This window comes from Myotis davidii, unplaced genomic scaffold (assembly GCF_000327345.1).
Source record: "Myotis davidii unplaced genomic scaffold, ASM32734v1 scaffold104, whole genome shotgun sequence".
Lineage (NCBI taxonomy): Eukaryota > Metazoa > Chordata > Mammalia > Chiroptera > Vespertilionidae > Myotis > Myotis davidii.
The window spans coordinates 3247816-3261013 of record NW_006296625.1 but is presented as its reverse complement, the minus strand read 5'-3'; the positions used below and the strand labels follow the sequence as shown (position 1 = coordinate 3261013).

Below are 13198 nucleotides of genomic sequence, written 5' to 3'. Positions count from 1 at the left end.
GAGTGACAGGGGTGAGCTTCTCACCCCCCTGATCGGCCCTGCTCTGTGCATGACAGGGGGGAGCTCCCCAACCCCCTGATGGGCCCTGCTCTGTGCGTGACAGAGGGGAGCTCCCCAACCCCCTGATTGACCCTGCTCTGTGCATGACAGGGGGGAGCTCCCCAACCCCCTGATCAGCCCTGCTCTGAGCCCGACCAGGGGCTGCACCTAGGGATTGGGCCTGCCCTCTGCCACCAGGGAACAGGCCTAAGCCAGCAGGTCGTTATCTCCCAAGGGGTCCCAGACTGCGGGCCGGGCTGAGGGACCTCCCCCGCAAGTGCACAAATTTTTGTGCACCGGGCCTCTAGTCTTAAAATAATTTAATATTCTATCAAGTATTTTAACTCACATATTTTAAAGTATTACTTATTAGCCTTAGCCACAAAATTATGAATCTTATAGTTGGTACAATGAAAACAGAAGAATGTACTTACAATTACAGGTTCTACTAATAGCCGAAAGAGCGTCCCTACTCGTATACTTCGACAGTTTAAAATGACACTGCCATAGGAACTTGGGCAGCTTAAAGATACAGGATCAACTAACGTTTCTTGAGCAATCACCTTGCGACGTTTTAGAGGTGTGTTGATAATAGAATTACCAAACTGAAAAAGAAAAAAATTTTCACTTAATAAAGTACTAAAACAAGGCTTTGAACCAAGTATATATATGCAGAAGACCCAATATGAGAAATGTAATTATCAAATCATAAGATTAATTTTACTTCAGCAGTGTCAGATGAAGTAAAAATTTTGATTTTATATAATAATAAACTCTTCAATGTTATATAGCTATACTTTATCTAGTTATTACATTAAAAGAATAGCACAACAGTGAAAAATGGTGTTCTGGGAATAAGACTGCTTGGTTTCAAATCACAGCCACACATCTTTTAATCTGATTTTGGAAACTTAATAACTCCCTAAGTTTTGGTTTCCTAAATTGTAAAATATGAAGAGTATCTACTCAAATGAGCTAAGGCCTATAAACAGCTTAGCACAGTGTTTCATGCACAGTAAAATACTCGATAAGTTAGCTAGTAACAGTAGTAGTGGTTGTAGAACTTGGGGTTAAATCAACAATTCTTTAGCAAACAGGTGATTTAAGGGTATGGCTATTTGCATTAATAAAGGATGCTTCTTTATACATTAAACTTTAACTAGTTGATTTATTAAATAGATATATATTGGTTAATCCTCACCTGAGGATATTTTTCCCATTGCTTTTCCAGAGAGTGGAAGGGAGGAACGGAAGAAGAAAAGGAGGGAGAGAGCAAGAGAAGAGAAAAACACTGATGTGAGACACAGCAACTAGTTGCCTCTGGCGTACGCCCTGGGGTGGGGAGCAAACCCACAACGCAGGCATGTACCCTTGACCAGAAATCAAATCCAAGACCTTCAGTGCTCAGGCCAACTCTCTAACCATTGAGTGACACCGGCCAGGGCATAAAATATTTATCCTATATAATAAAAATCTAATATGCTAAGTGTCCAGTTGTTCGGTGACTGGTCCACTTTTCAACCAATCAAAGTTTAGTATGCTAATGATATGCTAAGGCCTCTCAACTGCTCGCTATGACTTGCACTGACCACCAGGGGGCAGATGCTCCAACTGGTAGGTTAGCTTGCTGCTGGAGTCCGGCCAACTGGGACTGAGTGAATGGGCCAGACACACCCTGGAGCCCTTCTGCAGTCCCTCCCAGGCCCAATCGTGCACTGGTGGGGTCCCTCAGCCTGGCCTGAAACCTCTCGCAATCCAGGGCCCCTTGGGGAATGTTAGAGAGCGGATTTCAGCCCGTTCCAAAGATCACTCCAAGAGGATGCCAGACAAAGGGCTCATGGATGGTGAATGCTGCTGTGGCAGTGCGGGCCTCTCCTGATTGGGACTGATTGGGAGCAAGCCCACGAAGACACAGTTTGACCAGGATGAGCAGGAGCAGCAGGCCGCTTTTGGACTGCGGGTTTTGGCCTGATCTCCACAGGCCACCCAGAGAGGCCCCACCCATGCACGATTTCACGCACCAGGCTTTTAGCATAAGTATAATTTAAATTTAAAGTAATTAGTTATATTAAAAACTTTATTATCATCACAAGAATAAAACATTATCCTGATAAAAAAAAAAACAAGAGGGAAAAATGTTCAATGCGTAGAGATAAGCACTATTCTCATTATTCCTATAGAGACATTTCTGTGATCTATGTCACAGGAAAAAAAAATAAAAAATGTGATGCACACACATTTTTTCCTGTAAACTGCTCTTTCAGTCTTATTAACAGATTTATTATAAATATTTTCCCACATATTAATAGTAACATATAATATAGATTTAAAAACTCTTTTTAGCTTTAGAATTATTTCTTCAAATGACATGCTATTTAGCTCAACAATTCTATATAATAAAAGCCTAGGTGGTATCATGCATGATGCACCACAAGATAGCCACCATCATGTTGTCACAAAATGGCTGCCACACGATGACTGGCAGGGGAAGGCAGTTGTGGGCAATTGGGCAGACAGGGGAGGGCAGTTGGGGGCAATTGGACAGACAGGGGAGGGCAATTGGGTATGACCAGGCTGGCAGGGGAGGGCAGATGGGGGGACCAGGGCTGCAGGGGAGGGCAGTTAGGGGCAAGCAGGCCAGCAGGCAGAAGCAGTTAGGGGCAATCAGGCAGGTGAGCGGTTAGGAGCCAGGAGTCCCGGATTGTGAGAGGGGTCCCAGATTGTAGAGGATGCAGGCTACGCTGAGAGGGGCCCCCCGCCCCATGCACAAATTTCGTGCACCAGGCCTCTAGTAAGTAGATAAATAATTTAAGAAGTGCTCCAGCTAAATCCATAGTAGAGACTGAGTCTAAAACTAGGGTAGCCCATACTCTTCCAAGGAGCCTCTAAAAGATCTCTGAGGAACCCTAACTGTTCAATGTTCCAGTTCAAATTGCCTTCCAGAAGTTATGTTACCAATTTACCTACTCAATACTCCATTCCTCCAAACACTATCCAAAATGAGATACTATTATACTTGAAAAGTGTTTCAGCACTGACAGTTAACAAAATATATTGTTTTAGTTTCATTTTCAATACTTTACTACTAGTTTGAACTCTATTCATTTCCATTAGTCATTTTTCTATAGTTTGTTTCTATTTCTTGATTTTTTTAAAGAAATTAAAAATATATAAAGGACCAACTCACACTGTCGCCCAGTTCCTTATTTTTTCTTCATTTGCATTTACCTATCAAATTATTTTTATGATGTTTTGCTACACTGTTCTGTATTTTTCATTTACTCAAATATATTCATCACTTCATTTGCTATTATTGCTTGTGCAGACACATTTGGAAAGGCATCCTTCAAGATTACATTAAAAAATATTAATCCTTATTTTTTCTTTTATCTTTGTAATTGCTCTTTATTTTAATTCCTTATGGTTTCCACCTTAACAACCAAATATGTATGTTCCCATATTTTTATCTATATTCCTGTAATCCATGACATGTATATATAAACCCATGTATAATTTTTTCATCCTTACCCAAGGATATATTTTGATTTAAAAAAAAAATTTTTAGAGAGAGAGAGTGGAAAGGGACAGAGAGAAACATTGATCAGCTGTTCAAAACCTGAACCGCCCCCCCCTCCCCAACTGAGGATCGAACCTGCAATATTTTTGGTGTACAGGAGGAGCACACTTCAAATCAGGGCCCCATATATAATTTTTTACAGGTTTTTGAAAATCTTTTTTTATAAGTAATTTAAAAAAATAAGAAAATATGCACATATTTCTGCAACCTGGTATTCCCATTTAACAGTACCAAGTAGAAATTTTAAGTCATTAATATAGTTTTAATTTTTTTTGTCAGTGACTGCACAATAGTCCATGATGTGGATATACCATAAATTCTTCATCCATTTCCATATTAATGGGCAATGATTTTGTATGCAGTTGTATGCCAAGAATCATTTTTATACATACATTCTTATGTACTGGACAGAAAGATTCCTTTGAAATTGAGTCTAGGGAATGAATTATTTGGTCATTCCATATACATTTAAAATTTTTCAATAGATATTTTTTACACTGCTTTCCTCAAAGATCCTAACACCTTTCTTTTCCATCAGCAAATTACAAAAGTACTCTTTTCCTCAGATTCTTGCCAGAAGTTTATATTAACTGATTTTGTATTCATTTTGAAAGTTGGTTTAGAATATGATTATTAAGTGGGGCTTAAAATGCCATTTGAAAGATTATTTGGAAGAACAATCCATTAAATCGCAGCTTAAAGTGTAATCTATTCAGCAAGAAGAAATTAGTGTTACAGCAACATGTAAGTATAAATGAGTATATTTTATACTTGTATAATTTGGGAACAGGGAGAAGTCATTTTTAACGTACTTATTTGTACTTTTCATGTGGTAGCTTATTATCTGAATTTTCTTTGTCTATTCCTTTTTTTCACTTCCTTTTTTCTTCAGTCTTTAAGAGTTCTTAGTCTATTACAGATATTAACATAATATATGTCATCTGCATTACAAATATTGCTCTGAGTCTATTTGCCATAATTTTTATCTTTTCCATCTGAACATTTTGAAAATTTTATAAGCGTAGAACAATAATGTAGTTGAATATAAGCAAGTTAAAAATGATTTCTCCCTGTTCCCAAATTATACAAATATACTTGTTTATACTTACTGCTGCTGTAAGAACAGTATTTCTTCTTGCTGAATTTACACTTTAACCTGTGATTTAAAGGGTTGTTCTTCCAAATAATCTTCCAAGTGGCCTTTTAAGCCTCACATAATGAATAATTCATCTTTTTCTCCTATTAACACTGCCAAATTACCCTCCAAACAAATACATCCATCCCAAAGGTGAGACATAATCTGTATATAAATATCAATAAATGTAAAAAGTACCTGATCTTTCATTCTTGCTTTTCTTGGCAACGGAACTGTATTTAATTCTGAATCTGCTGGAATGCTTCTTAGTTCATGCTCTACTCTACCGGTATTTTCACTTAGTGCTGCTTCTACTTTTCCAGTGGATGGTGCTGGGGAAGAACATGCTGAGTCAGCAGGTTGAGGAGATATGCTCTCTCTTCTGTTAGTCCTGTCATTGTCATCATCATCATCACTGGACAAAATGACTATAAAAAATGTTAAATACTTCATGTATTTCTTTTCTGGCAGTTAAAAATATAAATATATTACCAAAATGGGGAATATACCAAATCTGCTTTGGATCTCCTCCAGATCTGAGATTAATAAAAACAAATGAAGATATAATCCACTCTATCTGGTGAAAAGTTAAATTTATAAAACACTTAAAAATAAAGCATAGTAACTGACATCTTTTTTTAAATAACATAGAAGTATGAAATTAATTCTATAGTCCATCATCATCACCCACAAAGAAACATACACCTAGTTTAAATGTTTAATCAGTAGGTCCATTTCAAAGTTCCCAAAAGCTAAAGTATAAAGATACTTTATGTATATATCTTACCAAAACCATCCCTATATCATAATTCCTCAAAGTCGCCCACATTGCACTTGTGTCAAATTGTTCAAAAATAGCATGAATTTTAAATATGTGTGAAACTTTATGTGACTACATAATTTGATCTCATACAGGAAATCACTAATTGGTCCTTGGAAGAACTTGGACCAGTGCCTAATCCTCAATTAATCTTTATGAATAAATGAGCATGGGCAAGAAAAGACATTATGAAGGTAATTTACTCTTATACCTTGTACTTATTATTAAATTAGAGGTTTGGTGCATGGATTCATGCACTAGTGGGGTATGCGGAGACTGGGCCTAAACCAACACTTCTAAGCTGCCTACCGCTCCTGCTCATTCTGGCCCTGCTGCTCCTGCTCGGTAGGCTCGCTGCCACTCTGCAGCGCTCTCTGGGCTGTGGTGACCAGCCGTGAGTCCTACGTCTGGTGCCTGCTGGTCAGCTGAGCGGTGGTCCCAATGTGGGAATACACATAGCGACCAGTCGACTGGTCATATTATAGTTCAGTTGCTTAGGCATATATATATATGTGTGTGTGTGTGTGTGTGTGTGTGTGTGTGTGTGTGTGTATATATGATTTTCGTTCCCAAATTATACAAATATAGTCGTTTATACTTACTTGCTGCTGTAACAACGTTATTTCTTCGTGCTGAATTGTTATGAGATATATATATATAAGATATATATATATATCTTATCAAAACCATCCCTATATCATAATTCCTCAAAGTCGCCCACATTGCACTTGTGTCAAATCCTAACTCCTTATTCTGGTTTATAAATGTACATAACCTGGCCCTTTACTACTTCTCCGACTTTCTTATACTATTCCACTTTTCTTCCTTTATTCTCCAGACCAACTAGCCATTTATTCTGTTCCTTAAATACCCACAAGCTTGTTCCTGTCAGTATTTGATGCACTTTTGGCATCAAGTATTAGCTTAAAAATCACCTTTTGCTCGACCACACAATCTAAAGTAAGTACATGAGCACTTGCTTATTTACAACAACTATGCTCCAAAAGTCTAAAAAAGTGCCAGGCACAGAAAAAGCATACAAAGATCATCTGTTGAAAAATGCATAAACTTCTATATATTACTTACTCCATCTCCTTAAGCCTAGGTTGCCTCATTTAATTGTGAAAACTAAATTAAACAAATTAGCATATAAATCTTTACCACAAAGCAGGGAATATAAGCATGTGATAAGTGATATCTTTTATTATTAATATTAAACGCTTTTAAATATAACACTTTGTTTTTCACATACTTACAAGGAAAGTACTTAGTTTTTCTTTTTGGCACAAGGGAACAAATTTATATTTTATGAAATTAATTCATGGTTGTGGTTAAACTCTAAAAAGTAAACTGTTTAATAAACCTAAGAACCACATGAATGTATTTCCTTATGTTATCAGCCTACATGGTTGATGCAGACAAAATATTTTGTATTTTTTCACACATCAACTTATTAGCCTTATTAATTTCCAGTTCCCCTCATCTTGAAAACTTCCTCAGAATGTCATTTCCTATTTAAAGTTTGGCTCTGTAATACATAGTAACTGCCTAATAAGTGAGAGTTTTCTTCATATTTTACCATTATTAAACATATTAACATTAGAAAAGATTCAAATGATATTAAAAGTATTTAATATTACACTGGCATAACACTAAAATGTATCATAAAATAATCAAATATTAACATTATCATAATATCACAATAGAATATAGGCTGCACAGCCATCATACAGTATCTTTTAAAAAATATATTCTTGAGAGATAAGCTAATGTACTGGTACAGATTAAGTTTTTTAGTATTCCCATCATTAGTCAATGGGAGCTCTTTCATTTTAGCTCTTGTGTCCTTTGACGTGTCTATAGTAGTTTCTGACAGCTTCCATATATCACTAGATGATATAGGTTTATTAATATCTTGAGTAGGCAATTTCTCTGAGGAGCTCTGGTGGGAAATGATATTCAAAAATGCAAATATGGGAACTAGTGTTGTTTGTTTCTACATGAGAGTTGCTTACTATTTCTAGGCATTCTCTGTGGGTAAAGCTAGGAAATACTTATTTCCTTATTTAAGAAAAAATATGCAATAAGTTCACTTTATCTCTGATTCAAATTTAGTTACAAGATACTGATTTCTTTGATTTTACTTTTATATTCCTTTTTCTCTAACACTGAAAATCTTATTTTCTAGAGACAATCATACAATGGCTTATTTTCTTTATCAAGTGTTTAAAAATCCCAATACCAATATTAGTAACAATATTTGTGACTGCGTTTAGGATTTCCTTGTAGTTTTGTTTGACCTTAAAATATCTCACATTAGGATGCAAAACCACAGTATTATTTTAATTTAAATTCATCTGAAATAATTCTTCCATGTGTTCAAGCGACCAATAGATATATAATGACATTCATTTATTTCATTTTGGTTTTGATTTTAAATATTTGCAATTTAATTTTCTTTAATAATTATGTGAAATGTTTACATGGCTCCAAAGTCAAATCTATAAAACAAGTACATACGTAGACATCTAGCATCTATCCCTGATTCCCATACTGCTTCCTCCCCTTCCAACCACTTTTAAATTCAATTTCTGATATACCTTTTCATGAAAAACAAACAAAACACCTAGATTCATTCTCCCATCCTTCCTAAATAAAGGGTAGCATACTATATATTGATACTCACTTTGCTTTATTCATTTGGTTAATCACTTTGAAATCACCTGTAAAGTACTAAGTCATTGCTCCCCTTTTACAACTAGGTATGCTGTAGTTTTTTTCAACCAGTCTGAATGTTTCCAATCTTTTGTTATTTATTATATGACAGGACTATATTCCATATACACACACACACATGCACATGTGTCTGAAGAAAAAAAGATTTAGGGGGAAACAAAAGTGGTAAAGAAACTAATTTTCACTGAGTTCTTTCTATCTGTCCAATATTTTATTTGGCTATCCTAGGTACTTTATATGTCATTTTATTTAGTAGTAGAGGCCCAGTGCACGAATTCGTGCATGGGTGGGGCCTGGCCAGCTATTGGGGCCCACTGGGGTTGTCTCCTGCCCTGACTGGGGCTTGGGGCCATCAGGACTGGCTGGCCAGGGTGAGGGGCCATGAGAGGTTGGTGGGGCCAATTGGGGCTGGATGGCTGTGGGAGCATCTGCCCCTGGTGGTCAGTGCGCGTCATAGTGTCCAGTGGACTGGTCTGTTAGGTCGCTTAGGCTTTTATATGTATAGATTAACAAGGCAATGTATCCATTTACAGGTCATAGAGATTAAATTAACAAGGCTGTAGTTAGAAAGCTAGGAATACCTGGATTTGACCTAGAACTCTGTCCAAGTTCTGAGCTTTTAGTACATATGTGTGTGTATCCTATATAATAAAAGCCTAATATGCTAAGTGTCTGGTCATCTGTTCAACCAATCAAAGTATAGTATGTTAATGATATGCTAAGTGGCTCAACCACTTGCTATGATGTGTACTGACCACCAGGAGGCAAACCCTACGACCAATAGGTTAGCTTGCTGTTGGAGTCCAGCCGATCGGGAATGAGCGAGATGGGCCGGACACACCCTGAAGCCCTCCCGTGATCCCTCCTCAGCTGGCCATGCTTCCGTGTCCCTCCCCACCCCAATTGGGCACTGGTGGGGTCCCTTGGCCTAGCATGCGCCCTCTCACAATCCAAGACCCCTTGGGGGATGTCGGAGAGCTGTTTTCAACCTGATCCCGCTCAACTCAGGAGCTGCCCCCTGGTGGTCAGTGCGCTCCCACAGGGGAAGTGCTACTCAGCCAGAAGCCGGGATAATAGCTGGTGAGTGCAGCAGCAGTGGCGGGAGCCTGTCCTGCCACCTCCACAGCAGTTGGACATTCCTCGAGGGCTCCTGGGTTGAGAGAGAGTACAGGCCTGGCTGAGGGACCCCAGCTAAAGTGCATAAATTTTGTGCACAGGGCCTCTAGTCTACACTAATAAGAGAAACATGCAAATTGGTGTCACTCCACTACACCCACCAATCAGGATGAGTATGCAAATTAACCCAACAAAGAAGGCGGTTAATTTGCATACACAGGCATGGAGCAAAGACTGAAGACAATTGAAGACTGAAGAGGCTTGGCTTCTCCGCTGCAACTGGAGCAGAGAAGCCAAGCCTTGCTGTTGCGGCTGGAGTAGAGAAGCCAAGCCTAGCTGCAGCCACAGCGAGGGCAAATGCTCAATGCAGGAGCTGCACCCTGGAGGTAAGTGCGCTCCCTCAGCGGGCGTGCCGCTCAGCTGACCAATGGGTGCCAGACGCTGGGTATATGGCTGGTGAGCACAGCTGCAGTGGCACAAGCCTCTCCCGCGGACACTCCCCATATATATACCCAAGCGGTGGCGGTAAGCATAGCGGGGCCAGGATGAGCGGGAGCAGCATGGTGACCAGCCCGGGGTCCTCCATGGCTGCCTGTCTTTTCGTGCACTACTTCATACTGTGCGGGATCGATGCTGACAGCAGACTAGAGCACGACAAAGGTGGCACGTAAGGCCAGGCTGTGGTGGTGTGGAGGTCCACTGATACCCGCAGGCCAGGCCAAGGGACCCCACGGTGCACAAATCTGTGCACCGGGACTCTAGTTTATGATGTATAGGTTCAGATGAGTTATTATTTGCTAACTATGAGTACAATTTTAATCGTCTACCCAAAAAATAGTACATAACTGACACAAAACTATACTTCTCGAATATACTCATGTTCACTTTACAATGTTGGACTGATATAAGCAATACCAAAGGGAGTAAAACACTTACTTGGATCATTTAGGCCTGACAGGCTTATTTTCCTTTCTTTTAGATTTGTGGTCTTGGCTCCTTTTGCCCTAGGTAAAACGACTTTCCCATTAGTCTGTAAATAATTCTGTCTATCACAGTTTACAATAATATCAATTGGAACCTTTCCCACACTGTTGCCATAAAACTTGTTGGGTGTTAATGCTGTGTTTTGTGACTTCTGTCCTCCAGAATTCTGATGATTTGATGTTCTCAGTAATGGACCAGTTGATTCATTCAAAGTTATAGCTTGTCTGCAACTTCTGGGCAAATCCTTAGGAAAAAGAATATCACATACTTTGACATTTGGTCTGAATTTCTTTTTCTTGACACATGTTGGACAATATTCATCTGTTCAGAAAACTTAGGTTCCAAAAAAATAAAAGACTTTGGCATTTTATTTCAACATCATGGAACAAAATATATACAATATTTCAAAATTAACTCTCACTTCCCATGATCATCACCATGGCTACCACAAAAATCTGAATATGTCATATTAGTTAGAATTTAGCAGCAGAATGCTGAAGGAATTTTTGAACCCTTCACTCCAGCATACAAGGCATAAATAGTCTTAACACATTAAGTTCCATGTCTGTCACCAGTGACTGACACTATACTTTCAATCTGGACCAGTCAGTCACTGGTGCTGCCAGCATATTGGTGAAATTGGATATCACGGGCTAAATGGAAAGAAAGAAAAAACAGGCTTGTTGCTTAATGTGTTAAGGGGATCAATATCTAGTTTCACAATTTCTACATATAACCTTTATAAAAATCCAACATGATTATGCTATGTCAAGGAATCTCCTACCACAACTACTCTTCTCTTCAAAATAAGAATGCTAGCCCAGTCGGTGTGCTCAGTGGTTAAGCATTGACCCATGAACCAGGAAGTCACGGTTCAATTCCCACTTAGGGCACATGCCTGGGTTGCGGGTTTGATCCTTAGTAGAGGGTATGCAAGAAATCAATAAAAACATTTAAATAAAAAGCTAAACCTATCTTCCATTTAAAATATCACAAATGGTGTATTTCCTGGGGTATAAAAACTATTAAATCAAACCGAAGGACAACTTTAAATGTTGAAAAAAAATAAGTTATAAGTATTGCTTAACAAAAATTTGCAAGACAATTGATTTCTACGTCAGTGCTACCAAAATATTTTAATGAAGGTTTAATCTATGTTACAATTGTGGTATCATTAAAAATGTTTTCTGACAGAGTATCATGTGATTTGGGGCATATAAATTAGAAGTTCAAGGTATTGAGTGATAGTACTATAATATAATTCTTTCCATAGTCATGTACTTATTTTTGTGAAACTTATTTATGTACTTATTACCTCAGCATTTACATCTGTAAGAAGGAAACAGGAATAGATGTTGAATCAAGTCTCAGTATATAACATATATTTATCCATGGAGACATGAAGTAATAGAGAAAAAGTCAATGGCTCTAATTAAAAGATGCATTTCCAATAACTTTACGCCAAATAATTACTTATCAAATTTTGTAACATATAATTTAGATTAATAATTATTTTTTGTATATTATATGTATTTATACTGTACTAAAGGCCCCTTGCACGAAGGTGCAGTCCCTAGACCTGGCCGGCGATCAAAGTGCAAGCGTCTGTCTTAGAAGGGCAGGTCTCTGCTGACCTCTGGGCCCTGGGCAACACCTGGGCACCTGGGCCCCCACCTGCATGCGTCACAGCTCCAGAGTCTCCACACAGAGATGCAGAGATGCAGTGGCTGGATGCTGCGGACCGGGGCACAGTGTGGTCATCCTGGAAGCCAAGCGGGCAGCATGCTTTCTCCCGGCCGGCCTCACAGACCAGCTCCTGCGTGAACCAACCAGGAGCCCAACTGGCCCTTGCAGTCCCAGTGGCTTTAGCCCAGCTCACCCAGAAGAGGCTGCATGGGTGTGGGGTGAGCTCCTGGAGGGTGCCCAGCAACTGAGCGCCCACTGTCAGCGCCATGTTGCCAACACTTGTCATGTTCTGCACTCCTGATCGAACAATCACCAAAGGGGACAATTTGCATATTAGGCTTTTATTATATAGGATTGTTATTTTAAATTTAAATATAACTGATATTCAATATTGTATCAGTTTCAGGTGTACAATATAGTGATTTGACATTGAGATACTTACAATGTGATCATCACACTAATTCTAGTAGTAATCTGTCACCATGCCAACTTATCACATTATCAACTACATTCCCCTTTACTGTTTTCACCCATCCCTCCTTATCCTTACACTCTGGCAACTATCCATTTGATATTTTTTTGTAAGAGAAATACTCAGTATAAAAGAAAAATATTTTAATACTTTGAGCCTCATATCAAAGGAAATTAAGTGAACAAATATATGTTGTGACAATGAAATGATAGAATGAGATGGTCATTATCAAGATATATTATACCGTATTTGCCGGCGTATAAGACGATTTTTTGGCCCTGAAAAATATGCCTCCAAGTGGGGGGTCGTCTTATACGCCAGGTACACTTCAGAAAGACTGCCCATAGTGCTTGCCCCGTGCCACAGTGGCCTCCCGATGCCCGCCCACTTCATTCCACATACCGTTCACATCAGCAGCGCGCTGCTGGGTGTATGCTCGGCTGTTATGCGATTTTGCTGTTATGCGATTTTACCACACTTGCAAAATCGCACACAGCCGACCATACACCCAGTATGATAGCACAAAATCGCGAATCGCGATACCATACTGGGTGTATGGTTGGCTGTGTGCGATTTTGCGAGTGTGGTAAATTCGGGTTAACGTATATTTCTTTCCATATGACTTGAAGATCA

The 13198-nt window shown here is 38.9% G+C and overlaps 1 protein-coding gene across 6 annotated transcripts in view; it reads right to left on the bottom strand.

Moving 5' to 3' along the window:
- The window catches only part of SENP6 (SUMO1/sentrin specific peptidase 6), a 108042-nt gene that overhangs the window by 38363 nt on the left and 56481 nt on the right, over positions 1–13198 (bottom strand). For 4 of the 6 annotated variants that reach the window (XM_015569432.1, XM_015569431.1, XM_015569433.1 and 1 more), the window contains 4 exons: positions 10360–10651; positions 4950–5179; positions 1241–1261; positions 474–644 (listed from right to left, as the gene is read on the bottom strand). In XM_015569432.1, coding sequence (XP_015424918.1) covers positions 474–644; positions 1241–1261; positions 4950–5179; positions 10360–10651 — 714 coding nt within the window. The remainder of the gene's footprint in view (positions 1–473; positions 645–1240; positions 1262–4949; positions 5180–10359; positions 10652–13198) is intronic. The other 2 variants (XM_015569437.1, XM_015569434.1) reach the window with 2 other exon arrangements.